This window comes from Hordeum vulgare, chromosome 3H (assembly GCF_904849725.1).
Source record: "Hordeum vulgare subsp. vulgare chromosome 3H, MorexV3_pseudomolecules_assembly, whole genome shotgun sequence".
In the NCBI taxonomy this organism is placed as follows: domain Eukaryota; kingdom Viridiplantae; phylum Streptophyta; class Magnoliopsida; order Poales; family Poaceae; genus Hordeum; species Hordeum vulgare.
The window spans coordinates 239,389,942-239,417,874 of NC_058520.1; the positions used below are offsets into that span (position 1 = coordinate 239,389,942).

The 27,933-nt window shown below is 47.4% G+C and overlaps 1 protein-coding gene and 1 long non-coding RNA gene across 10 annotated transcripts in view; one reads left to right on the forward strand and one right to left on the reverse strand.

The window, feature by feature from the left end:
* Positions 1-2,132: 2,132 nt before the first annotated feature.
* Positions 2,133-27,933, reverse strand: part of LOC123443593 (metal transporter Nramp4-like) — a 55,739-nt gene continuing 29,938 nt past the window's right edge. The window contains exons 6-14 of one of the 9 annotated variants that reach the window (XM_045120035.1): positions 15,815-15,924; positions 15,171-15,352; positions 14,644-14,713; positions 6,057-6,227; positions 5,790-5,894; positions 4,683-4,808; positions 4,501-4,596; positions 2,589-2,692; positions 2,133-2,474 (exon numbers count right to left, since the gene is read on the reverse strand). In XM_045120035.1, coding sequence (XP_044975970.1) covers positions 2,396-2,474; positions 2,589-2,692; positions 4,501-4,596; positions 4,683-4,808; positions 5,790-5,894; positions 6,057-6,227; positions 14,644-14,713; positions 15,171-15,352; positions 15,815-15,924 — 1,043 coding nt within the window. In that variant the 3' untranslated portion in view covers positions 2,133-2,395. Of the gene's footprint in view, positions 2,693-2,910; positions 3,754-4,500; positions 4,597-4,636; positions 4,809-5,789; positions 5,895-6,056; positions 6,228-14,643; positions 14,714-15,170; positions 15,353-15,814; positions 15,925-27,933 lie in introns of those variants that run through there. The other 8 variants (XM_045120036.1, XM_045120037.1, XM_045120034.1 and 5 more) reach the window with 8 other exon arrangements.
* LOC123443595 lies at positions 16,618-27,344 on the forward strand. Its single transcript, XR_006630743.1, has 2 exons — positions 16,618-25,359; positions 25,446-27,344. It is a non-coding gene; the product is annotated as an uncharacterized LOC123443595 (long non-coding RNA).

A 27,933-nucleotide genomic window follows, 5' to 3' on the forward strand; every position in this document is an offset into this window, starting at 1 on the left:
CCAGGTCCTGCTATTGGATATTGACCGAGGAGTGTCTCGGGTCATGTCTACATAGTTCTCGAACCCGCAGGGTCTGCACACTTAAGGTTCGATGATGTTTTAGTTTAGTTGAGTTATATATGTTGGTGACCGAAGGTTTTTCGGAGTCTCGGATAAGATCACGGACGTCACGAGGGTTTCCGTAATGGTCCGGAAATGAAGATTGATATGTAGGAAGTTGGTGTTTGGATTCCGGAAAGTTTTCGGGCATTGCCGGCAGTGTACCGGGAGTAACGAATGGGTTCCGGGGGCCCACTGAGTGGGCCCACCATGCCCCAAGCGGTCCACATGGATTTATTGGATGTACAATAAGGTATAATGGGCTGACAAAGTCATCCAAGGAAAGCCCATGAGGAAAAAGTGGAAAATCCAAAAGAGGTGGGAAAATAAAGAAGGAGTCTTAATCCAACTGGGATTGGAGAAGGACTCCTCCCTCCCACTTCGGCCGACCCAAGGAGGGACTCCTTTGGTCGGCGCCCTAGGGCTTTGCCCCACCCCTTGGCTCCTCCTATATATACTAGAGGTTTAGGTCTGTTTGAGACACAACTTTTGCCACGTGCAACTCAAACCTACACCTCGTAGTTCTTCCTCTAGATTAGATTTCTGCGGAGCTCGGGCGGAGCCCTGCAGGAATAGATCATCACCAACACCGGCGCGCCGTCACGCTGCCGGAGAACTCATCTACTTCTCCGTCTCTCTTGCTGGATCAAGAAGGCCGAGATCATCATCGAGCTGTACGTGTGTTGAATGCGGAGGTGTCGTCCGTTCGGCGCTAGATCGGAATGGATCGTGGGACGACGGTGATTTGAATCACGAAGTTGTACCACTACATCAACCGCGTTTCTTAACGCTTCCCGCTTAGCGATCTACAAGGGTACGTAGATCCAATCTCCTCTCGTAGATGGACATCACCATGATAGGTCTTCGTGTGCGTAGGAAATTTTTTGTTTCCCATGCAACGTTCCCCAACACGTACAACTCTCACAACAGTTGGAACTGGGTCATCAACAACTGTCTTCATGAAGCTACTGGTTCTATTTCTTCAACTCTTTTCATTTTCTCGATTGCATGTTGAAGACTTTCACCTATACTGTTTGAAGAATTTGACTGAAGACTTCCTCTGAATTCGTCACCTCAAATTCTTGACCTGAGCTATTCATCACCTGCTTATCCTGTATATGTGACATGTGCAAACCTATTCTCTCAATTCACGTTGAGTACTTTGTTGTAGTCGTTTTATCACTTCTGCCTAAGTACTATTTCCGCTGCACTCAATTCATGACTGAGGACTTTCCTCACTAGGAATTTCCTTAGTGATGAATCTGTAAAAATCGCCTATTCACCCGCCTCTAGTCGATATAACGCACTTTTAGGTTCCACCATAATGAGCCTAACTACTCCCTCCGTTTCGGTTTATAAGTCATCTTACGTTGTGCACCGCGACCAAGGCGGAGAGGAAAACGAGAGAATTTAATGTTCATTTGTTAATTAATATCATTGCATGCAATGAACTAACCACTGCATGTTGTGCTAGGTAGTCTCAAGTCATTAAAAACATACACGCCCCACGTCTCTTATTGGTTGATTGTTTTATTCATGTCAAAAAACAAGAAACGAGGTGGAACTTAATAAACCGCTCCAAGTGTTTTGGAATTATTTGATTTTCGTAAGATGACTTTTGCACCGGGACGGAGGGAGTATCTTACATGCACTCAATTCATTATGGTTCACATATTAATGACATAGCACACAAGTATGACTTGTGTATGATTGGGTTATCAGGTTGACTATATAACTGATGTGGCAACTCCATATGGCTGATTGTTGGGCTATAGGATATACTAGCTGGCCCCAATTCATGCTATTTGAAAAAATCATTATATATGACCAGTTGCTTTTTGTAAGAAAAATGAAAATCAGTGATTGTTTTTGTTACTTTTTTATTTTCTTTTTGCAATTGTCCCTATTCTGGCTATCTATCTAGTCAGTCTTTTGAAAAACTGACCAGCTGGTGGGTAGCATTTCTCCACAATATGAATACTTTTGAAGAGACCAGATAGCAGTTTTAATATACAATATGCACAAGTAGTCCATGAGAAGAAATACCTTATATTAGGTGCCTATTTGAACGTACATGACAAACAATTGAGTAACTAAAAGACCAGTAAATGATTTCCCACTATATATGACATCCATTGAGTGATGATATGCTATACATGAACTAGTTGATGCTTTGTTCAGCGAAGAGTTACAAGGGACATTTTGGATCGCACTAGTTGCACCCAAAGCAGCATCATTCTTGAAGAAATCGAGATATTACCATCTCCAAAATAAGGTCTGGATCCGATCTTTCAATCTAGCAATGTAGAGCCAAATCTTCATCCTTGTTGTCTTGTATTGGCACCTCTGCCACTTCAATCTCACAAGAAACTGAACTGGAAGGGAGTACGACATTAGTACTAACTTTTCTGAAAGCCAAGTAAATGACTGCTGCAATATAGGCCGCCATGAAAGGGAAGACGAGTGTGCTAATTATTGCTTTAGCAAACCTTGGTAGGTCACTATATACAAGCCAACTCACGAAGGTAGTACAAAAGAAATAAGTATTGATGCCGATGATCACCACAGACAGGATCCATGATACTCTCGTGATCTGCACAAATTTAAGGTGCAAGAAGAACGAATAACTTCAAATCCATGTCGCATAAGTTTATTTTAAAACAAGTAGCATAACCTAAATAACGAACTATTTATGGAATCATCGAGTAATAAGAGAAGGGACTTGTATGAATTTGGGTTTGGAGTCTCTCCTACACGTGCTCTGGGGGGGGGGGGGGGGGGGGGGTGGGGGGGACTCAAGATCCGACCCTCACCCGAAAACGGTGGAGCCTGCACATCGTTTCCTTTCTCAAAGATGATGATGATGCTTATCTGTAGGCTCTCTTTGTTTTTCCTCCCTCTTAATCTTTCTGGCTTTGTGCATCCTTGAAGTCTCGACTTGGTCTTGATATTGTGTCTTTACAGACGCCGGGTGTAATTTGGTATCATTTTGATACGAGCATTTTGCTCTTTGTTGAAAAAAAGGGATGTGTTGTAACCGATACCTAGTTTCCTGGTAAACGAGTACTTTGATATGCAGCATCATGTATGCAATCTTGTTTGTTTTTAGGTCGTCACAAGCAATATGACATCTGATTGAGATCCAAATGTTTAGCAAGATGAGAATTATTTTGACTTATGGACACAAGATACATAACTCTAAAGTTAAATTCGACCTTCAAATAAGAAAAAGAACACAAAGTATGCCATCAATAAGACTTTTCTTGTGATTGTCACTACCTATTATTCACACCGGAAGCTTGTCTACTCTTACTTTCTGGATGTCTGGAGGTCCAACAAAGATCCAAAATTACATGTGATGGCGGATGTATGTAGTCTTAATATTCAATTTCTTGTAAACTTCATGTGACCATTTTACTAAAACCATGTACCATATGATGCACACACCACCAAACTATGAATACTTTTAAAAAAATATGAATAAATTTAATATTTATATCTCTAAATTCAAAAAAAATTACCCTGTTTAAAAAAGATACTTATCGTTGGTTACGGCAACTAAAATAGGTTAGTTGCGAAGGACAACCAAAAGCATCGCAACTTCACATCCTTGAGGCACCGTAGTCCCCTAGTCCAACCCTCACGCCATGAGGACTGCATCACCGAGGAAAAACAGTTCAGACAAAAAAGATCTCGAACCATGCATCGTGGAGGATGAGTTTTGTCGTTCAGTCTACACCAACCACCACAAGCATACATCATGCCCAGTGAGAAATTTTCCAGCTACTCGCACTCATCTACTCATCTAAATGCCGCTTCTGAAACATAATCCCGCGTCCTATTGTTGCCATTGGCCGCACCCACCACAACCCGTGCTGTCCGCTGATGTGAACCAGATTGGCATATATCATAGTGCGGGTGACCAACGACAATAATAGGACAGGTAACAGTGTCCAGGCAGTTGGTGGCATCAATATGAGTAGATGTGTACAAGTAAATGCAAAACTTCTTAGTGAACGCAACGTAAGCTTGCGGCGGTAGGTGTAGATTGAGCGACGAAATTCGCTCTCCATGGTGCATGGTTCGGTCCCCTTTTTGTCTGAATGCATTCTTTTCGTCGATGCAATCCTGATGCTGCGAGGGTTTGACCACGGGAGCCACAGTGCGTCCACCTACACTCTAGACTAGAGTATGCTCATGGAGCGACTCGGAGTGGGTCTCGTGTTTAAACAAGGGAATAGTCCTCGATGAGTTGATTCTCCCATTTCATCGAAGGGCAACTGAGATAATACTCTGAAAATATTAGGTTGGACAATACTAAAATATATATCGTTTTTATGTTATTATCACCTCGCAAGTTATTATGTATCATGGTAATAAACATAGTATGAGTGAGCTTACACATGTTGAGTTCTTGTACGGTCCTATCATTGAGCAACAACTACTGAATTTGAGGAGAGGAACGAGAGCAAATGGCAGCACAAACGACAATATGATCTGCAACACAGAAATAAAACATCATCAAACATTCACATACCCTGTATATTCATTTACTTTATGGTGTGTTGAGCTGGAAAAGTGACCGCTGCTATATTGATAAGTTGACGAACTCGTAAAGCACCACCAATGCCGCAAATTATCAAAGTAGGCACCATGGTTAGACAGGGAGCAAAAAGGTATATGATGCACACCCTCATCCCTGAGAATCCCTGTGAATATTCATGTTAGATAAATTATACCGAGGGGCATTGGGCGACGGGATCATGTACAAAGAACTAAATACCGTATGTACATTTAGTGCAAAACTAAGGCTTGAATGTTATTCTATGTTTTGAATATTAAATAGATGATAATGAAAACAAACTACAAATATAATTTATTAGTGAGTAAGTATGGGGCACAGATTTTCGGAACATGTTCCATGTGTGCCCATTATAAATAGAAAAAAAACCCAGACAATTCTACTTTTTTTTGTAACATACATGATAGACTGTTCTACTCACATGTGAAGTTTCATGAACAAATGATATCTGCGATATTCTAGGCAAAAAAACACTGCTATAAAAAGGACCATGTTTGAGGTAATTTGCAGGTCCAATTTTATTTTCTTCGCTAAGAATACCACGGGTGTCATTTCCTAGCAAAACTTCACATATGGATAGAACCGTCAACTAAGTTTGATTACCTAAAATTTTAGAAGTGTTTGATTTTTTTCTATTTTTAGATTTTACTATTGATAATGGATGCGCATGGAACTGTTGAAGTGTATATGCGGATTGAATAGCCTTCTTCATCAGTTCGGACTTTTGGTTGCGTTGGCTAGTGCATGAAGCTTAACAGAAACCATGTGCACCACTGTATTTTCAATAAGTATGTTGGTAACGTTATTTACATATAATATGGTAATAAATTTTCCAATCCACAAGAATTATGGCTGGCATATAAGTTTTTCCACTTTATTCACTTTTTTTGCAGGACCTTCATTCCCTTATAATAAGTTCAATTTTCGAATAACATTGTACTTGGTCTTATATTAAGTAATAATGTAATATAAAATAAATGTGCACAGCATGAATTTGTGAATCCAATAAAATGTCATGTAATGGACTAAATTTTCTAACAAATATAATTTATATGCATGAGCTTATACCTTAAATTCAAAATACAAATTAACAATGTTATAACTTTACCTGCATAATATATTGCCCAGAGTAGGTGGTAACCACTGCACAGCTTTGTCCAGAAGCTAATAATGCCAAACCATAAACAAATGATCTTGGCCGTCCCAAAACATTCTGTAAAATAAAATTTATTTCCACAGAGAGTATACATGATAATTTCCTTCTATGATTTTTTTATATACATAATATGTATGGTCTATTCTTTATGGTGAATCCTATTATACTTCTGAAATGTAAGGCGAATGACCTCTCAATTATGTTTGGGGAAATATAAACCTTGAATAGTATGGATGCTGACTTCAAAGTGAGAGTGCTGCATGTGTTCGTATCATCCAGTGAAAGATTATCAGCACATACAGTTCCAGAGAGTGATACTATGGCAACATTTATGACGAGCGCAAGAAACAAAGCGAATGCATTCTCTAGCAAGAAGAACATAGATGCATCCTGCAAAAAATATTACTAAAATTATATGTACTGGTAATCTTGCAACTAGAACGAAAGAAGTGGATAACATAGATCTAGCAATATCTGCAAATGCTATGACCTTGTTATATAGTATATTGTACAATCATGTCAGCTTTAATGCATGGTGTAATTAGCTTACGTTTGTAGTTCTTTTCCCCCCTTTTGGCTTCTTTTATTTCCTCTTGGCAATTCATACACTTCGCATATTATGGTTTACTACAAATATATCATGTGGGGCCAGTTCTATAGGCGCAAGGGCACTGCACCTGCCTACTTATGTCCTAGTTTAATTATAGAGTCCTTTTAGATTTAGGAGTCAGGGTATTAAGTTGAAAAGGTTTAGTCCCGAAAAAGGTTACCCTGCCAACACCCAATTAGAGTTGGAGTCTGTTATGTTTGTAATCCGGGTCTTGTAATCAGGCTACTTAAAGCCACCCCTTTGGGATCAATGAAGCAAGTAGAAAATAATCTAATCTCTCTCCCTTCGTACACCTGCGCCTCGGCGCCCCTCCTCACCTCCTTCTTCAACAATAGGCCGGCGAGGGGTTCGCCCTCGTCCTCCGTTCCAATCAAGCACCAGCCCGTGACAACTTGGTATCAGATTCCTCGTCGATCCTGGCGGCCATGTTCCCGCCACCGCCTCTTCCGCAAACCCTAGAAGAACTCGCCGCCAAATAGCAGGAGGACCATGGCGCCGTGGCCGCTACTCTCAACAGCCTCTCCGAAGAAAACCACACCGCCAGGGCGGAACGCGCCGAGGACCGTGCCACCCTCAAGTCCATCGCGGAGACACTGGAAATACTCGAGGGCCAGTTCGCTGATACGTCGCAAAAACAGCGCGCGCAGAATCTGGCCCTCCTCCGGCTTGAAGGGAAGGGCACGCCTCAACTTGCTGGCCTCGGGCACATGCGGCCTCCAGAGGCGACGTCCCACACCAGGGCCACGGCCAACTCGGCCGCCGTGTCCGATCAGTCCGATCGGGCCCATGCCTCTACAAAATCGACTTCCCCTCTTTGGCGGGGCCAACGATCCACGGCCGTGGTTGACGTGCTGCAACTTGTTCTTCCTCGGTCAGCGGATGCAGGACTCCGACAAGACGTTGCTCGCTTCCTACCACCTCACCGACGTCGCTGCCTTACGGTATGGCCATCTTGAGGCAAATTTGGGCCAGCGGCCGTCTTGGGGAGAGTTTCAAAAACTCATCGCTAACCACTTCGGATAACCGACACGCGCCAATCCCTTTGGTGAGCTGATCTCCACACGCCGGCACCGTGGCGGAATACTTCAAGCGCTTCCTCGAGAATCTCTCTCATGTGCGTCCCATTGCTGACGCCGACGAGCGTGATATCTTCACCAACAATTTGGGCGAGCCCATGAAAACTCAGGTCGAGATGCTTAAACCTGCGACCCTGGACGGGACTATGGACTTGGCCATCTCTTTCGAGCACCTCAATACTATCACCGGAGCCACGGCCGCCGCTCCACGCCCAAGCCGTCCACTCTGGCCCATGGCAACCCCTAGTACGGACTTACTGGAATCCTCCAGCTCCACGCCAGCACTCGTCTTCAAAATGTTAACCCCGACCGAGATGGATGAACGGCGCACCAAAGGCCTTTGCTTCAACTGTGATGAGAAGTTCGCTCGGGGCTATCGCTGCAAACGTCTTTTCTACATTCAGTCAGCAGACGACGACGAAGAGCAGTTCGGGGGTTTCCAGGAGGCCAAAATCTCGCTTCTGGCTATCACAGGGATCCCCACCAGTGACACCATGCACGTCGCTCTTCGCATCGGGGATCGTTACCTGGTCGCCTTGCTTGATTCCGGTAGCGCTCATAACTTCACCCACGAAGACCTGGCCACCGTCGTGGGAATGCCTTTCTCCTCCGACCGCCGCCTCGGACTGCCGCGGACTCTTTCAGCAGGCTACTATCACGATTGATAAAGAGCGTTTCATTGTCGACCTGCACGCCATACCATTGGGCGGATTCGACGTCGTCCTTGGTACGCGTTTTCTCAAAACTCTTGGGCCAATTTTGTGGGATTTTAATACCAAATGGACGTCGTTTTGGCACTTGGATCACTGCGTGGAGTGGTGAGGACTCGGCTCACCCGGACGGCCTGCCCATTTAGATGTGTGCGACGGCAAGGACCTCCTTTACAGCCTCCTGACCACATTCACCGACGTTTTCGTCGACCCCTAGGGCCTTCCACCGCCGCACGCCCATGACCATCATATTCACCTTATTCCCGGGACTCAGCCCATCGTTGTATGACCCTACCGCTACCTGGCTATTCAAAAGGATGAACTGGAGAGACAATGTGCTGAGATGCTGGCTCGTGGTCTTATACGTCGTAGTTCATCGGTGTTTTCGTCACCCGTTCTACTTGTCAAAAAGCATGATGGTTCTTGGCGTTTCTGTATCGACTATCGGGGACTCAACCTTGTCATCATCAAGGACAAGTTTCCTATTCCAGTTGTCGATGAACTGCTGGATGAGCTTAAAGGCACTCGATTTTTCACCAAACTGGATTGTTGAACGAGAATAGAGGGATTGGTGGGATAGTTATTTTATTGCTTGAACCTCATGGGCATATATATAGGAGTACAATGATCAACTTGGAGTACAAGGCAAGGTAGGACAAATCCTAGTCTATCTCATATTTCCTAATATTCAATATACTCAACATCCCCCCGCACTCACAACGGTAGCGACACACACGGTGAAACTGGAGAAGAATCCGAAGGTAAGCCGACGTTCATCCCCTCCACAGTCGTAACGGTTGATGCATCGCGGAAGTTGTGGCTGGAGTGGAAACCGACGAGGTTGCTCAAGCAAGGCGGTAGCCCTTTGTGCCGACGTCGAGGTAGCCGAGAGCGTAGGGTGGTGTATCCGTGGTCGAGGTAGTCGTGCGAAGAATGCCGTGGTCGATGTCGAGTCAAGGTAGCCGGTGTCGAGGAAGTCGTCGTGGAGCCGCGGGCGCAAGGGGGCGCCGAGTCAGTTATGGGCGTAGTGGTGTCGAAGTAGTGATGCGTTGGGAAGGAGACGTACTTGACGACGCGTCGCGCCGGGTTTGCCAAGCCCGGGGACACTTCGTGGACGAAGGCACGCATTGGTGTTGCCAGCATCAGGCATGCGTAGACGGACGAAGATGATATTGATGATGCGTCGCTCCAGGTTTGCCAAGCCTGGGAACGCACCGGGGACGAAGGCACGCTTCAGTGTTGCCAGCACTGGCATGCTGTGATAGCCTGGCTTATTAGGGGTGATAGACTACTCATATAAATAAGGAATTCCTTCTTTTTGGGAGCCCATTCGAACAGAACTCCCAGGTTAAGCGTGCTCAGCTTGGAGTAGTTCTAGGATGGGTGACCGACCGGGAAGTTGATCCCGGGTGCGCATGAGTGAGGACAAAGTGTGCAGAAAAGACTAGTATTGATATGTGGGGCCAGTCTAGATCCCGCGAGGAGTAACGACCGCCGACGAGTGTGTCCGGGGCATTACAAGTTGGTATCAGAGCCGACCCCCGCGGTTACACGGATGTTTGCGGACAGGTGCGCAGTCATGTTGTTCATGACGTTTGTGACCCGTCGTGGCACACGGCATGGTACATGTACTCGACTGGATGCACAGACATTTGTGCCAAGAGGGAATGTTCCTGTGACCCGACGAGGACGTCCGTTCCTCTGAGTAGTGGTGTATGTGATAGCCTGGCTTATTAGGGGTGATAGACTACTCATATAAATAAGGAATTCCTTCTTTTCTGGGAGCCCATTCGAACAGAACTCCCAGGTTAAGCATGCTCAGCTTGGAGTAGTTCTAGGATGGGTGACCGACCGGGAAGTTGATCCCGGGTGCGCATGACTAGTATTGATATGTGGGGTCGGTCTAGATCCCGCCAGGAGTAACGACCGCCGGCGGGTGTGTCCGGGGCGTTACACATGCGTAGATGACGGACCTGCACAAGTTGTACGTCATGTCGAGGAGTCGGGGTAGACGACGTCGACGCTGGCGAGGAGCTGGTGTTGGACGAATGACGAAGAGGGTGGACGGGCGACGCGGCTGCGGTGGCCTGACGGCGGCGGCGGCCTGACGGCGGCGACGGCGGCTGGGTAGGTACGTGGCAGCGATGCTTGAAATCCGGCGCAGACGATGGCATTCCTGTGCCGAAGGAGATGGCACGGCGAATACCACAGGAAGTCGACGCGCGAGGACGGCGGAGTGGACCACGCGCTGCGGCGCTACGGCCCGATGGGGCGATGAGGTGGCAGCGCGCGGGTCGGGGTGACAGCGGGAAGACCGCAGCGACAGCCCATTGCTCGATTGATGGAGTGGCACACTTTACTCGGGACAGCCTTCACCGGAACTGCGAAGGCGCGTGCAACGGATGGGCCAGATCGGTCGCACGGCGTAGATGAGGTGGATCGCGGACGTGCGGGTGATCAATCCGATCGCACGCGATGTCGGGGACGTCGCTCGATGGAGGCGGGGTAGAGGCATCTGAGTTGAGGTCGGCCATGACGGTGGAGGCGGAGCCGAAAGCGAGGTGGCGAGCCCAGTCGGCGAGGATGATGCGGCCGACGCGGCCAGAGCCGGCAGCCGGCCCGATGTAGCCGGCGAGGCCGATGCGACCGGAGCCGGCAGCCGGCCCGAGGTAGCCGACGTGGCCGGAGCAGGCAGCCGGCCCGACGCAGGCGACGTGGCCGGAGCAGGCAGCCGGCCCGACGCAGGTGACGTGGCCGGAGCAGGCAGCCGGCCCGACGCAGGCGGCGTGGCCGATGTGGCCGGAGCCGGCCGATGCTGCGAGAGCCGGCAGCCGATGCGAGACCGTACGAGAGGCGACGGTGAAGGTAGGTGATGATGAAGCAGTCCTGGTTGGAGATGAGCGGCGACGGCTGGTGCAGGACGACGACAGGAGACGCGTGATCGACGGCCAGAAGGGGCCGCCGCGTCGCGTGAGGCCGTTGGGTCAGTGTAGAGGTCGGATCGCGCAGATGTCGAAGTACACGCGCGGTGGACGACGGCGGCGGTAGGCGACGCAAACCGATCTTAGATCGGAAAACCAAAAAGAAAGAGCGCTGACCAAGAGACCGGCGTGAGAGAGAAAAACCCGGATCAAGAGATCGGGGAAAATGACTCTCTAGGGCAGCCGGTCAACAGGACCGGCGGACGAACCCTAGGTACGGGCGGCATGGCCCCCGGCGGTGGTCATGGAGACCGACCGCCCCAGGGGCGGCGCGCGGGGCAGAAGCGACGAACGGCGGCTACGTCTAGGAACTTGTGGCAGATACCATGTTGAACGAGAATAGAGGGATTGGTGGAATAGTTATTTTATTGCTTGAACCTCATGGGCATATATATAGGAGTACAAGGCAAGGTAGGACAAATCCTTGTCTATCTCATATTTCCTAATAATCAATATACTCAACATGGATCTCCGGTCCGGTTACCACCAAGTTCGGATGGCCCCTCAAGATATCCACAAGACGGCATTTCGCACCCATGAGGGCCTTTTTGAGTTTGTGGTGATGGCTTTTGGCCTGATCAACGCTCCAGAGACGTTCCAAGCACTCATGAACGAAGTACTCGGTCCCTTCCTTCGTCGGTTTGTGCTTGTTTTGTTTGACGACATTTTGATATACAGCTTTTCCTGGTCGGATCACCTTCGTAATGTCAAGCTCGTCTTGGAGGCTATGCGCACACATCAGCTTTTTCTCAGGCGCTCCAAGTCTCATTTGGGGAGGAAACCATGGCTTACCTTGGTCATGTCATCTATGCAGCAGGAGTTGCCATGGGAAGCGATAAGGTTCTCGCCGTGGTGGACTAGCGAGTTCCGCGCACTGTCCGAGCTGTGCGTGATTTCTTGGGTCTTGCCGGCTACTACCGCAAGTTCATCTGGGATTTCGGCACCATTACACCACCCCTCACATCGCGACTCAAGAAAGATGGGTTTCTCTGGACATCTGAGGCGACCAACGCGTTTGACACTCTCAAGATTGCTCTTACCACAGCACGAGTGCTCCAGTTACCGGATTTTGCCGTTTCGTTTATTGTGGAATGTGATGCATCTCGGTCCGGTTTCAGTGCAGTACTACATCAGGGAGGTGGGCCGATTGCCTATTTCAGCAAGACCATCGCTCCACGCCATGCCTCTCTCGCTGCTTACGAGCGGGAGCTCATTGGTCTGGTGCACGCCATGCGCCACCGGCGGCCCTACCTTTGGGGGTGTGCTTTTGTCGTCAAAACTGACCACTAAAGCCTCAAGTTTCTGCTGGACCAACGCCTGGCTACCATCCCCCAGCATCATTGGTTGGGTAAGCTATTGGGGTTAGACTTCACCGTGGAATACAAACCATGACGCCAAAACATCGTCGCCGACGCTCTTTCTCGCCATGATGTTCCTACAGGCCATGCACTCGCCATCGTCGGGCCTTCTTTCGATATATTTGAAGCTCTCCGTCAGGCCACTCACACTAACCCGACGCTCATCACATTCAGGGAACAGCTGGAGTCTAGCGAGTTGGGACAACCTTGGGATCTCATCGATGGCATTGTTACCTTTCAGCAGCGGGCTTATGTGCCACCCGCGTCACAGTTGGTCGGGGAGGTCCTGGCTGTAGCCCACGGTGCGGGCCATGAAGGCATACAAAAGTCGTTACATCATCTCCGCCGGGATTTCCATCTACCTCAAGCAAGGGCAGCACTTCATCAGTATATCCGTGCTTATCCGGTTTGTCAACGCAACAAGATGGAGAAGCTTCATCCGGATGGCATGTTACAGCATTTGACAGTTCCATCTCGTGTCTGGGAAGACATCTCCATCGATTTCAGTGAGGCACTACCAAAGGTGGGCGGTAAAAGTGTTATCCTTACCGTAGTGGACCGTGCGCATCCATACACTGCCGAGTCTGTTGCTAAGGCCTTCTTCTCCAACATTGTACGACTTCATGGATTTCCAACATCCATCGTTTCGGACAGAGATGTGGTGTTCACTTCGAGATTTTGGAAGGCTTTGTTTGCAGCCACGGGAACACGCTTGCACATGAGTTCGGCCTTCCATCCGCAGTCCGATGGACAATCGGAAGCAGTAAATCACGTCATCACGATGTACCTTCGTTGCATCACTGGGGATCGCCCACGCCAGTGGCTCCAATGGTTGACATGAGCAGAGTACTGCTGCAACACTTCATATCATTCAGCGTTGAAGGACACTCCTTTCAGGGTGGTTTATGGACGGGATCCCCCATCTCTCCACGAATATACTCCGGGCGAGATTCGCAATCAGGCGGTAGAGCGGCAGATCGTCGACCGCGACCAGTTCTTACTCGACATCCGCGAGCGTCTCCTTCAGGAAGCACAACTGTACAATCATTACTATGATGACAAGCATCGGGCCCTTTCCATTGATGTTGGGGAGTGGGCTTGGCTCCGTCTGCAGCACCGGCCGGCGGCATTCCTCGGAGCAGGCGCAAAAGGGAAATTGGCTCCCAAATACTATGGGCCTTTCAAGGTCCTCGCTAAAATAGATACGGTTGCTTACCGTCTGGAGCTACCCCCACGCGCCAGCATTCACAATGTCTTCCATGTCGGGGTACTGAAGAAATACCATGGTCCCCCACCTGAAGGTCCGCCGATGCTTCCCCCACTGTTTCAGGGTCGAGTACATCCAACTCCCATCCAAGAATTACGTGCTCATATTGCTCGCGGTGTACAACAGGTGCTCATTCAATGGGAGGGACAGCCTGCGTCTGCTGCCTCGTGGGAAGATGTCACAGCCTTCCGCGACCATTATCCAAGTTTCCAGCTCGAAGACAAGCTGTTTCAGAATGGAGGGGGAGATGTCATGTGGGGCCAGTCCTGTAGGCACAAGGGCCCTGGACCTGCCCAGTTATGTCCTAGTTTAATTACAGAGTCCTTTTAGATTTAGGAGTCTGGGTATTAAGTTGGAAAGATTTAGTCCCGAAAAAGGTTACGCTACCAACACCTAATTAGAGTTGGAGTCTGTTACGTTTGTAATCCGGGTCTTGTAATCAGGCTACTTATAGCCACCCCTTTGGGATCAATAAAGCAAGCAAGAAATAATCTAATCATTCTCCCCTCGTGCACCTGCGTCTCGGCTCCCCTCCTCACCTCCTTCTTCAACAATAGGCCGGTGAGGGGTTCGCCCTCGTCCTCCAATCTCCCACGACTACAACCTCCATTCCAATCAAGCACCAGCCCGTGGCAAATAATATTTCCTTTTGTTTCTTAAAAGCAACAAGAAATTAATCACTATGGCCAACTGCATTTAAGAGCTATATTGTGTATGGGGCATACAGTATTGTAAGCACATAGAAAAAGTAGCTCTAAGTAGAATATTTAAAATAGAACAAAAATACTAAATTTGGATCTTTACCTTAACTGCTTCAGAGGATGATGGTAATTTTCGTGATGAAACAAGAGAAGAATGTAGGAAGAGATTGTGCCTAGTATGTCCAAAAAAATTAAAATTAGCGAAAGCTATTTCTTTTTAGTACACATTAGACAAAAAACCCTATGCTTTTGGGTGACAACAGTTCATTTTTCCCTCAAAAAAAAGAAGACAACAGTTCATTTGTGGAATAGTGACTGAACGTTTACAATCAATCATCCAAGAGTATAAAATAACCTTAGTGGATAGTCTTGTTAATAGGTGCAAGAGTGAACGAGAATATTTATGTAGCCGGAAACGATGATGTACAACTGAATAGTTGATTTGTAACCATAAATATCAATTCGACTAGTTTTTCATGTGCCCTTAATTTATTATCGGCATGCAATTCGCAAACATAAAATGTCTATGAGGAACAATTATTGCAAATACATGTTCTTATTTCAGATTCCCATAAGAATACAATGTTAATGTTGATGACCGATGAAGCAACAAATATGTCCCATACTTACGGTACAACAAGGGCACTGATCAGTGCGACTGCATCTGAGATAGCATAATGTCCATTAAGTCTTGGGATAAATAACCCCTCAATTAACTCGTTCATCGGAGGATTGACATGGCTCAGCTCTATAAAGAAGCAAGAGGCCATGATGAGCATAAACACTGCAATCATGAACTCCACTTTCCGGACCTTAAGAGAAAAGGGACTTTATAAATATCAGTGCACTTATTAACATCATACGAAACAATGAATGTGTTCTTGCTATCAGATACTGTTGCATATGAAGTCTCTTGTAACCAGTGGAGGATCTAGACCAATGGGCCAGGGTGGGCCATTTGCGAAGATATCCATTAAAAAGATATTTTTTACATATTTTCTATGATATAAAGGCTAATGGGAAATCCTAGCTCGTAAGTGTCTCATCTACGAAATTTCAGCTCCTGGTACTAAACAGTGCAAAGTGGATCGAGCACATCCTTTGTAACTCTAACAACCTTTGTATCTATTCCATGTACGACTGTGTATACACAGAGATCGAGGCCTCTGATGATTTCACACAGCAATATACCTATGGAAGGGACGATATTTTGATTACTGCGAGTTCTTAAAATACTTTTCCCTTCTGTTTTTCAGCAGGATGTAATGTCTTACCCCATAGCTCTGTAATCCGAGAAGTAGTATAATGGTTGCCGCACAAATCAGTAGACCAGCCCAGAAAGGAAGGTCAAGCACCATGTTGTATGCTAAAGCAGTTCCAAGAACTGTATAAACATAATGAATAACAATAACAAGACATAAGTATATATCAAAGTAAAATAACTGAAAAGAGGAAATCATTCAATTTTTCAGCTATGTACTCCAGCAAAAGTCACCATCCCCACCCTAAATTCTACAAAAACGATATGAGTACTAAGTTGGATTACAAGTAGTTTGGAGTTTTTTTACACAACTAAGTTGAATTACAGGTAGTTTGGACTTCTTTTTGCGAATATGCAAAGATTGTGTATCATTTCATTGACAGGAGAGTGAAATTAGTACAAGGCACCAAAAGACTTTGGAGGTTTGTCATTGACAAGCTGGGCCTCGACCACATGGACCCTTCTACTTGGCACTTGGAAGTCTTCGTCAAGGATGGTGGACGAACATGTCCGGCGTCGGTATCCTCAATAAAAAGGCAATGACCTCTCTCACAATGCTGGTTTCATGGATCATCTGGAACGAGGAGAACGCACGCATCTTCCGTCACAAGAGCACGCCGCCACCAATCCTTCTCAACATGATCGACGAGGCGAGACAATGGGTCACGGCAGGAGCTAGGAGGCTAGGAGAAATTTTAGTACGTGAGTAGTTGCCATGTGACGTGTAATGTCGACTCTAAACGGACAAACTCTATTCCCCTCTTAATTAATTGATGAGGCAAATCTTTTGCCTGCGTTTAAAAAAAATACACGTACGCAAGCTCGCGTGAAGGTGATGACCGGAGCAGAAGATACTGGGTGCTCAGCCCAAGAAAAAACCATAAGGCAACCACTCGGGCAACATATTAGCTAACCCTGTGGCGCCTGCCTTGGTCCATTAACGATCATCCTCCTGGATTGCTTGAACACAGCGTGGAACAGATGGTCGCTATCCATTGAAGCAGACCCAGCCCTGCATCGAAAATGCAGCCATTACGGTGTTTCGAGAGCCTAGTTTGGACTCGTGTACACATGTTTACCTGACTTTGATCCCATGTAGAAAACTATAAACTCATCCTATTCATCTTTTTTAGAAGAACTCATCCTAATCATCTTGGAGAACTAGCGGCAAAAAAACCCAGAGAATTCAAGTTTTTTTAAGCAAATCAAAGTTTAACTGTTTAAGTAGGGTTACCAATTATATGGCTGTGATTTGGATGGTGCACTGGATTATAATACATCCAAATTATAATGGGCTTTGAGTTTGCAATGGTTCATAGAGATCCAAAAGTATTACATGAGATATCCCATGGTGCATGCTCTTTACGGATGATGTGGTGCTAGTGATAGTCGGACAGGGGTTAATAGAAAGTTAGAGTTATGGAGAGGAATCGAAAGGTTTCAGGCCTAGTAGAACTACAACCGAGCACATGAGGTGTGGTTTCAGTAATACTAGACACGAGGAGGAGGAGCTTAACCTTGATGGGCATGTGGTACGCTGTAACATGCCAAATTTTCAGATTTGCAATGTTAAAAGGATTGATTTAATATTGCTTGTGTTGTTTGCTCCTTGCTCAATTTGAGTACGATTTGAAACTTTTGGAGTTTATTCGATATTGAGATGAGAGGGAATGAAAGAACTTTCCCAATTTTTCATATTTGGATTTTATATTGGATATTTCTCACGAGTTCAAAAATATTTTATGGAACATTACTAGAGCCAAAAAAAGTTTTTATAAAAAATGTTATGTTTTTATTTTGTATTTGATCTGAAAAAACCATTCTCTACAATTGTAGTGATATTTTTATGTGTGTACTTGTACTTTGTTTTTGGAAGTTTGCTGATATTTTATTTTAGAAAAACCATTTTCTGTGTAAAAGTAATTTTATCTAGGAAATACTGTTCATTTGGGCTATACATCGCACTAGAACAGCAGCACCACATCGACAACAGGCTGGCCCATTTTGGCGCAGCAAGTAGCCCAGCACTGCAGCCCTCCCTTCCTTCTATTTTTCTCTCTCCTCTACCGCTGACTACCTGGACCCACCATGTCATCCCCTTTTTGTTCGTGTTCTGCCTGGAGACCGCTCCCGATCCGAACTCGATCGATTCCCCCTCGACCACGGGATCCTCCTATAAGTATTTCACCTCCTCCTTCGATTTTTGCCAAAAATCGCAGCTCCCGTGCCCGTCTCGTCCTGATTCTAATCTCGCCGGAGTTCAGCTGACAGAAGCTCCTTCGCCGCTGATTTCTTCACCACCGAGGGTCCTCGTCATCTCCTTAGTCCTCTGTCTCGATCGCCATGACCTCCCTTATCTTACTATCTCTTCTTTTGCGCATAGACGCCATGGAACGAATAAATCAAGCTCGACCCGTTGGACTAAGTCTCTAGATATAGATACAACATAAGTTCAACACATATCACACGTTAATCCTCGCTGCATCTAACGGTTGAGAGCACTCTCAAGGGAAGTGAAGCAAGAACAAAACCCTAGGCATGCTGGTGTGGCTTCTATTTGTGAGCGTGAAAGAGAACACATAAGAGAAAACATAACCTATGAGAGAGTGGAAGAAGAAGTGGAGGTTATGTCCAGATTTGTTGCATCTGGCTAGATAGTGTTCAACCTGATGATTGGAGGCTCAAACATGCTTGGATCGACCCTAAATTTGGTGATCTCGTTCCTTACTTTGAGTTCTTCGATTTGGTTAGCTGGTTTAAGGACTCGGTCAGTGGAGCATCAGATTTCAGAGTGATTTTGTTAGCTCTCACTGCTGCAGTTTCAGGACAGAGTAGTTTTGAGAGACGAACAGTTTGGGTATGCAAACAGTATTTGATTGAACTGAAATTTTGAGGGGATCCCGGGAACTCGTGTGTCTACTTGTCTGCCAAATTTGGCGTTGTTTGGTTCAGTAGTTTAAAAGAAGTTTGCAGAATACTGAAAGAGACAGAAGCCGTGTGTACTGTGCTTTGTTGAAATCTTGCCTTTTGTGGTTGTTGTTGCTCTTGCCGGTTGGCAATGTGGAGAGTGTGTTGTAAATCTCTCTACAGGTTCTAGAGAAGACTTGTACTTATAATTCTCATAGTGAAGTTGTGTGGACCGTCCGCAGCCGTGGTTTTTACTCCTAAAGTTGAGGAGTTTTTCCACGTTAAATCATGTGGCACATGTGCATTTTGTTTATGTTAATTCTCTGCTTACTTGTTGGTTGAAGCTGTCCCCAAAGTTCATCATAATTGGAGGGGGTTGTGTAGTGTGCATATTTGTCATGTCGATGAATTTGTGCAGCGCATTGTTGTTGTCCAGCCCCAAAAAGTGGTGTCAGTCTTGGTTTGCTTGTGCAAATTGCTGAGTTTCATGTGATGAATATGAGTAGGATGATATCTTTGAATGGTACAAATTACCAAGCATGGAAGGGAAAGATGGAGGACTTGTTATATGTGAAAGAATATTAGAAGCCAGTGTTCTCCACTCAGATGCCGAAAGGCATTGAGAAAGGTACTTCATCGCCAAGCTTGTGGGTTTATTTGGCAATGGGTCGATGACAATGTTTTGAATGATATCATTAATGAGATACATGCACACACCTTATGACAGAAAATTGGAAGAGTTGTTTGCCTAAAATGAAGGTACAAACAAATGTTCTTGATCAAACAATTGATGTGTTTAAGGTACAAAGAGGGCATTCTAATTGCAGATCATGTGAATACATTCCAAGGCATTATAAATCAACTTTCTTCAAAGGGAATAACATTTGAAGATGAAGTGAGAGCCTTGCTGCTACTAGACTCATTACTGGACAACTGTGAGACCTTTAAGGTCATGGTTTCAATTCAGCACCTAATGGAGTTGTCACTTGAAATCTTGTGAAAACGAGGGTACTAAATGAAGAATCCAGAAAGGTGGGCGAAGCTAGTTCTTCCTCACATTCAGAGGCGTTGGTCACTCAGTCCATGGAAAGAAGCAAGAGCAGAGGTCCAGGTAAAGGGCGGAAAGATGTAGGAGCAAATCAAGAGGCAAGTATGCGGATTATGAGTGATATTACTGCCATCAGAATGGCCACATTAAGTGACAATATGACAAGTGGAAGAAAGACAAAAAGAAAAAAAAAGATCAGAAGAAGGCTGACAGTGATAGTGACATAGAGGGCAGCCGAGTTACTGCAGTAGAAGAGGACATCATGCTTGTTATGCATGAAGAAAACGAGGGCAGATTTGGTTCCACTGTTGAGGAGAGGATCACTATTGTTTCTGATGAAACCGTCAACCTTGTGGATGGTGATGAGATGATTTAGATACCGGATAGCGGTGCTACCATTCATGTTACATCTCATAGAGAGCTCTTCACTAACCATATATCTGGTGATTTTGGTGTTGTGAAGATGGGAACAATCATAGGGCAGCCATCATTGGAAAAGGAGATGTGCATTTGGAAACCGCAAATGATACAAGGTTAGTCCTCATGTGTGTGAGGCATGTTGAGGCACTTCATCTCAACATTATCTCAGTTGGTTTGCTTGATGGAGATGATTATTTTGGCAGTTTTGGAAAAGGGCAATATAAGCTCACCAAAGACAACATGATTGTTGCAAGAGATAAAATAGTCTCAGTTTTGTATCATGTGATAGTAAGCTCTTTACAGCTTCTGTCAATTTAATAGAGAAGGATGATCATTGTGCTCTATGGCACAAGGGACTTGGGCACATGAGTTAGAAGGGGATGACAGTGCTAGTGAAGAAAAAAAAGTTGAAGGGTGTGAAAGAAGTTCACATCAAGAAATGTTCAGATTGTCTAGCAGGGAAGCAACACAGAGTTGACTTCAAGACTCTACCTCCTCACAAGAAGCCTGAGAAGATGGACTTGATACCTTTTGATATTTGCAAAATGTTGGTCAGATCTCTTGGTGGTGCTAAGTACTTTGTGATTTTTATTGATGACTTTTTCAGGAAAGTTTGGGCCTTCGTTTTGAGGACCAAAGATCAAGTACTAGATGTATTCAAGCAATTTCAAGCCTCAGTTGAGAGAGAAACTGAGAAGAAGATCAAGTGCATTCGCACTGATAATGGAGGAGAGTATATTGGGTCATTTGATGCATATTGTAAGCAGCAAGGTATTAAGCATCAATTCACTCCCTCGAAGACACCACAGCTGAATGGTCTTGGTGAGAGGATGAACAAGACAATTGTGGAGAGAGTTAGATGCTTGCTATCAAGTGCAAAGCTATGTAAACATTTTTGGGTTGAGGCTTTGATGAATGCAATTTATCCTATTAATCTCTCACCAAGTTATCATTTGCAGGGTGTCGGGGTGATTTCTCTACTTCGATCTATGGGACCAGCAAGGCCCCTTTGCTACGAATATGCGGGGACTATGGGTGCACGAAGAGCATCATCGACGGCTGCATGCACGGTGGTTTAGACAGGTTCGGGCCGCTCAGAAGTGTAAAACCCTACGTCATGTGCTCTGGTGGATTATGTGGGTGTTCACAGTACAGGTGCGCTCGCCGGCAAGGATGATCAAGGGCAGGAGCTACGCATATAGAATGAACAGAGAGTCGACATTTCTAAAGGTAGCCCTGGACCTCCTTTTATAGTCCAAGGGGTTACCACAGTGGCTAAAAAAATCTTTTGGTTGGAGAATAATCCACACAATAGCTGCCAAAACTACTGACAAAAGCTATAGTAGGAAATACTATTAGATGGACGCAACCAGGCACATTAAATGCGTCATGAGGTGGCGCACTGGCGACGTTCCCCGACAAGGATTGTCTCTCCTTCTGTGTCGTTCGCCCATCCACCTTTTATTTATTTGACACGCCGTAGGACGGGTGTCATTAAAGCTACTACATGTCTCTGACTGTTGCTAGAGGCCTCTGACTAGGTCCACCTAACTGCCCGTCTGCTCGACACCTCACTCATGTTGACAATCAGCGTGGTGAGGTGGAGCGGGCGGAGATGCGGAGGGGTCCTGCCGGGCGCGATGGCTGCCAGGTCTGCCGGGGCCTTGTTTATGGTCTTCGCTTGTTGTTGCTTGAAGGTTAATGTTGCCCGGTAGGGTCTTGCCGGCCTCGAGGCCGCGACTACCTGTGTACAAGTCTGGGTACTAAAGCCCCCATATTTTAATACACCGACAGTAGCCCCCGGGCCTGGGCCACACTTGTGTGTCTGATGTTTGTTGGTCTAGGCCCAAAAAACAGTACACACGCACACGCGATCGCAATTGCCTGCGGTTATGATGATTTTTAGTGCTTTCCCACGACGCGTATTGACTGCGGGTCATGGGAGTGGTTGAGCGAGGCGGTTGTTTCGAGGAGTCCTCATCGTTCACGGAGGTCCATAAGTTGAAACCCGTCCAGAAGGATGCTTGGAGTGCCCTTGCTCCAGACGACGCTAAGCTGGAGATCGCCATCACCCGAATGCTCCGGCTGAGGGCTGCTGGGCTCACCATAGAGATGGCGGGCTCTGATTTCCTCGTCAGGCGCATTGCCCCTCTCCAGGATAGGGCATTACGCATGGGAGTTTGTTGGTCATGTCGATGTCATGCGAGTAAGCCCCGGGCGACGGCGACCTGACCTTCCTGTAGCTGGTCTCCCTCCGCCACCAGCTCTTCCACCCAGACGTCAAGTTCATACTCCCGCCGTCCATCATCCTGCTCTGCAACAACTCCCTCAAAGATGCGATAGTAGCGATGATGCCGGCCTGCAACGTGCACGGGGTGGATCCCATGTGGCGGGCCCCGACAAAGGAGGTGGTGCAGGCGTGGTTCGACGACCTGACGGAGGCGTGCGTCAGGGATGAAGGGTCGATGATACTCGCCACCATCGAAGGGACTGAGATCCAGTGACTTGTCTTCAGCAAGTCACGTTGTAACTGGCTCCCTCTTATCAGCCCTCCAAACAACATCTGACGGACAGGAGTGACCCAAAGCAAAAAAAGGCCTCCACACTACACCTGGGCATCCATCCAACACAGCTAAACAAAGAAAATGCTTCAGCCTTGGCCGTTCAGTCACTAGATAGTACAATCAACAGTTTTCAGTCAGCTAACAATACAAATGTAATAGTACTAACAGCTTATATATGTACTGAATAAAAGAATATGGTATGGTAGAGATAAGAGAACAGTTTTTTTTGCAGAGATAAGCTACAGTTCCTTTTTTGCAGAGAATGAATCAAAAAGTTAGTAGAGATAAGCTACATTTTTTGTAGAAATAAACTACAGTTTTTTGCAGAGAATGAATCTGATGATGTAGAAATAAACTTGCATGCCCAGAGTTACTTCAGCATGTATGATTTAGCTTCATTTTTTGCACTCTCGAAGAGGAGGAGGGGGAGGAGGAGGTGGAAGACATTGTGGGCTTGGGTGCTAGTGTCGCGGCCCGCTCGTTCTCTGTCTCCCGTGTCCTTGGCATCACATCGTTGGTCGTCGTATTTTGGCTTTTTTTCTACCTCAGGAAGTGCAACGCAGCCTCAAGACGGAGAAGCTCACAGTTATAGTGGACGAAGATGCACATCACGCTCCCAGCGCCGTTGAATCTCGCCGTCCACAGTCATCGGTGTTTGTCCAGCGACGTCTAGCACCCTTGTTCAAACGAAAAATAAATGCAAATGAGAATCAGCGACGTCTAGCACCCAGCAGGTCTTGTCGGCTACACCTTGTGATGATGCTGATATGTTCTAGCATGCAAGTTTATTTCTACATCATCCAATTCATTCTCTGTAAAAAACTGTAGTTTATTTCTACAAAAACTGTAGCTTATCTCTACTAACTTTTTGATTCATTCTCTGCAAAAAAGGAACTGTAGCTTATCTCTGCAAAAAAAACTGTTCTCTTATCTCTACCATATTCTTTTATTCAGTACATATATAAGCTGTTAGTACTATTACATTTGTATTGTTAGCTGACTGAAAATTGTTGATTGTACTATCTAGTGACTGAACGGCCAAGGCTGAAGCATTTTCTTTGTTTAGCTGTGTTGGATGGATGCCCAGGTGTAGTGTGGAGGCCTTTTTTTGCTTTGGGTCATTCCTGTCCGTTAGATGTTGTTTGGAGGGCTGATGAGAGGGAGCCAGTTACAACGTGACTTGCGGAACACAAGTCACTGGATCTCAGTCCCCATCGAAGCGGAAGCGGGCCTTAACATGGGCAGAAGCAGAGTGGAGGAGGGCCACCATGAGGAGGGGCGTGACGAGGAGACGCTAGCATAGCGCCGGCAGGAGGAGCTCGCCGCGCGGAGGTTGTGGCTGAGCCGGAGCTTGCGGAGCCCCCGATTCGCGACGTCCCCAAGAGGACGCATGTGCTCCGTAGGGCCAATACAAGGGAGCCGGTCCGTCGCGCTCATCCCCCGGAGGTTGAGGGCGAAGGGAAGGAGGAGGACCCCGCAGCTGATGTTTCCCGGCCGCGGCGAATGAGGTGGACAGCCGCCACATGCGTGGAAAGCGCTTATGGCGAGCCAGTAGGGCGCTCCAGGGCGCCTACTCCGCCACTAGCCCCCGCTCCCCACCAGAAGGGGATGTGGATCTTGTCTTCCTTTGGCGCTCCAGGGCGCCTACTCCGCCACCAGCCCCCGCTCCCCACCAGAAGGGGATGTGGATCTTGTCTTCCTTCGGCTGGGGGGAAGAGGATGACGAGTGAGTGCTTGCCCTTTCGATCCTTGATTCATCTTTGCTTGTTTTTTCGTTGAATCATGTTGTTGTTGTTGTTGTTGTTCCTGCAGGGACGAGGAGCCCTTGGTTTAGTGGCCGGACAAGAGGGCGAAACCTGCATCCACCGCGAGGAAGGCGACAAGCTCAGTGCCAGGACGGGAGGTCTTCGCATCTGGACGGATGTGCGCAGGGCGGTGGCGCCGTTGGGCGCCGTGGTGGCGTTGACGGATGTTTGGACTGGCATGGAAGATGCGGATCTCTTTCTTGAAGATGGGTCAGTGGTTCGATGATGATGACGGCTTGTAAAACGTATGCGTGAGGTGTGCGTTTTAGGTGTGCTGCATCGGCTGTTGCTTCCAATACGTTATGCGGATGGATTAGCGACAACACCGGTCTTAGATATGTGGAGTGAGAGCACTCCACATTATCGAGTTTGTAGGTGTGAGTGGTGGCTTTGGGTGAATTGATGTATACTCCTGTTAGTCCTTTGTGGAATAATTAATAAAGATGGCTGCATGCATCGATTGATGGAGAGGCCGGAGGTTTAACCTCCTTTTCCAAAAAAAGAAAAAAAGGACGGGAGGTCATAGATCTCAGTCCATCGACGAGCCCCTGGCGCGAGGCTACGCCTCCGCATCCGTCGATGAATGTAGGCGCGCACGCCAACGACGCCGCCTCCATCCCACCGCAGGTGGAGTCCGAGCGCCCGGAGGCAGCTCACGTACGCTCGACCCCGGAGGGGAGCTCTCCGGCAAGGGCTTCTACCGATGAGCCTGTCCGCACTTAGGGCATGCTGGCAGACGATGTCGCCGGTGGCCAAGTGAACGCAACAAATCTTGCTGGGGGAGAGGATGCCCCTCCTCAAAAAGAACCCACGAGTAAGTCCCTTATTGCTGAAATCTTTGTTTCTGCATTTTTCTTTTTGTCTTCTTGAAATTCCTTGATCCCAATCTCTTTGCTGCAGATCTGCCTCCGCCTGAGGGCACGGGCGCTGGCCCCAGTGTGGAGGAGGTTGCCAAGGAGGCCACCGACGAGGCGAGTCGGATTGCTGCTGAAGAGGAGGCAGATCGCAGCGACACCAAGGCAGTCGGCAAGGAACCTGCTGCGATGCCGTGTGTGGAAGTGTTGACGGACTCCGAGAGCAATTCCGCTTCAGGACCGCTTGGGGCGGGTGCGTTCATCATGACCGGGGCTGCCAGCGGAACAGCCGCTGGGCCGTCAACGTCAAAAGCGCCACCACGAAGCCGATACATTAGGGTGGGAGACTTGTAGTCTGTCACCTTCCCTGGAAGTTCTCAAGGCCATCGACGACACTATTGCCACCGCCGGAGGGGAGGTGAGAGTCAACCCTCGTGGTGGAAATGACGAGGCCAAGGAGCACGCGCCATCCTGTCTTCCCTGGGCGAGGGCTTACGACAGCTGTAGGCGCACTATGCCAACTTCTCGTAGAAGTTGGACCGTGGAGAAGCCCTCCTCGCCACGGCGGAAGAAAGTTTCCAAGAGCGCCTCGCCGACTCGCAAGACTGGTTCGTCGAGAAGCGCAAGGAGTTCACCGAGGACCGAGAGTACCTCGCTAAGGATCGAGTCGCCTTCATAAAGTGGAAGGCCGAGGGCCCGAGGCGGAGAAGATCCTAAGGCCTTGTTCGGTTGCTTTAAAATTGGAGAGGTTTGGAGCGGATTGAAAGGGATTAAATCCCTTACAAGTCAAATTTCATGTCAATTCCCTTCAATCCCTTCCAATCCCGTTCTTGATGGGATTGATTGACATGAAATTTAACTTGTAGAGGATTTAATTCCTTTCAATCCGCTTGAAACCCCTCCAATTTTAAAGCAACCGAACAAGGAGGACGAGGACTCCTTTGCCAAGTCTGAGGCTGAGTAGATCACGCGCAAGGTCCAACTTGAAGCCCATGAAGAGGAACTTGCCGCCCGGGAGGTGGCCCTGAAGGTTGGACCTGAGAGCCGGATCCGGGAGCTAGAACTGCAGCACGAGGGCGCCCTCGAGGAACAAGCAGTGGAGCACACCGGCAAACTCAAGGAGGCCCGCCGAAGCTGCTCAATCTGCCAAGGTCGAACTGGAAGGCAAGGTACATCCGCTGGAACTGGACCTCGCTGCCTCCAAACAGGAGATCTTGAAGCTTAAGGATGATACCCAGAAGGGCACTCCGGCCTTGGCAGACCTGCAAGCGGGACTCACCGACAAGGCCAAGGAGCTGGAGGTTGCCGCGACCACCAATGCTGGCCTGAGCGCGAGGAGCACCCATGAAGGCATCCTGGAGGCCACCCAGAGTAGGGAGCGCAGTTTGCTTGAAGAACTCCAGAAGGAGAAGGAACTGCTTGATTATGCCACGGACGTCTCCAACAAACTCCAGGAAAGCGTTGGGTTGTGGACGGAGCAGCTAGTGGACATCGTCGGCATGCTTTCCACCCAACTCGTAAAGATGGGCTTGGAGGAGTGCACCTTCTCCAGCGATGCTCGGGAGACGGCGAGCGCACGTCTATCCATCTTCTTTCGACAGTTCGTCGACGTCTTGGCGGAGTATGAAGTGGGGAGGGTTGACGAATTCCTCCATGGCTGCTGTGAGCTGTGTCGCGAGGCCCTCCACAAGGTCCCGGTGAAGGTCTCCTATCACAACCCCGACGTTGATCTGAGCAAAGCCTTCTCCAGATTTCCGAAGGGTTTCGACACCAGTGAACACGACGACCTTGTTGTCCTGATCTTTGATAATGTTGGCTCTGTAACCCTAAACAATTAACCTCCTGTTTCTGCAATGCGTGTACCCAAAACATTTATCGCGGGTTAATGGCACAACTTTGTATGCACTACATTTCGTCTGCTTAGGACAAATGTATATTTCCTTTAGTGCTCAATTTTGTACTTGCTTGTTTGAATCCTTACGCTTGGTGGGTATGCCTACCGGTGTGCACATCGGTAGCGTGAAAGCTTGAGGGCAGACCCTTAGCAATCTGCCGGTGATGCCGCCGTAGGCAAGGCCACCTTGTTATCTTTGTCGCGACTGCTCAGGATGTTGAGAAGACTTGAAACAAACTGGAGCGTGAACAATTCAAACAATGGCCCTTCCCATGCAGGTTTTCTCATACAAGTATAAGTTTTTGTTGGCGGGGAAACAACTCGAATTTTACATCGCACAAAGATTTTACTTAGCTTTTTTTGTTGCTTTCCTTGCCGCAAGATGGTTGTCCCCGCGCTTGTAGGTGTCCATACCATCACTCCCCCAGAAAGACTTGCATGCGGGGGCCTCTTCTCCTCCTTGAGAAAAAAAGAAGAGAAAAATAGAGGAGGCTAGGAATCTTGTCGATCCAATATCCGTCTTGTGCAAGTGGTGAGTGACCACAACATTTTACGCAAAATACACAATATAAATATGTACTTTGACAAGAGGTTGTGGAATATTTAGCTTTATTTACTATGCGCAGGGTCATCGTCTGGC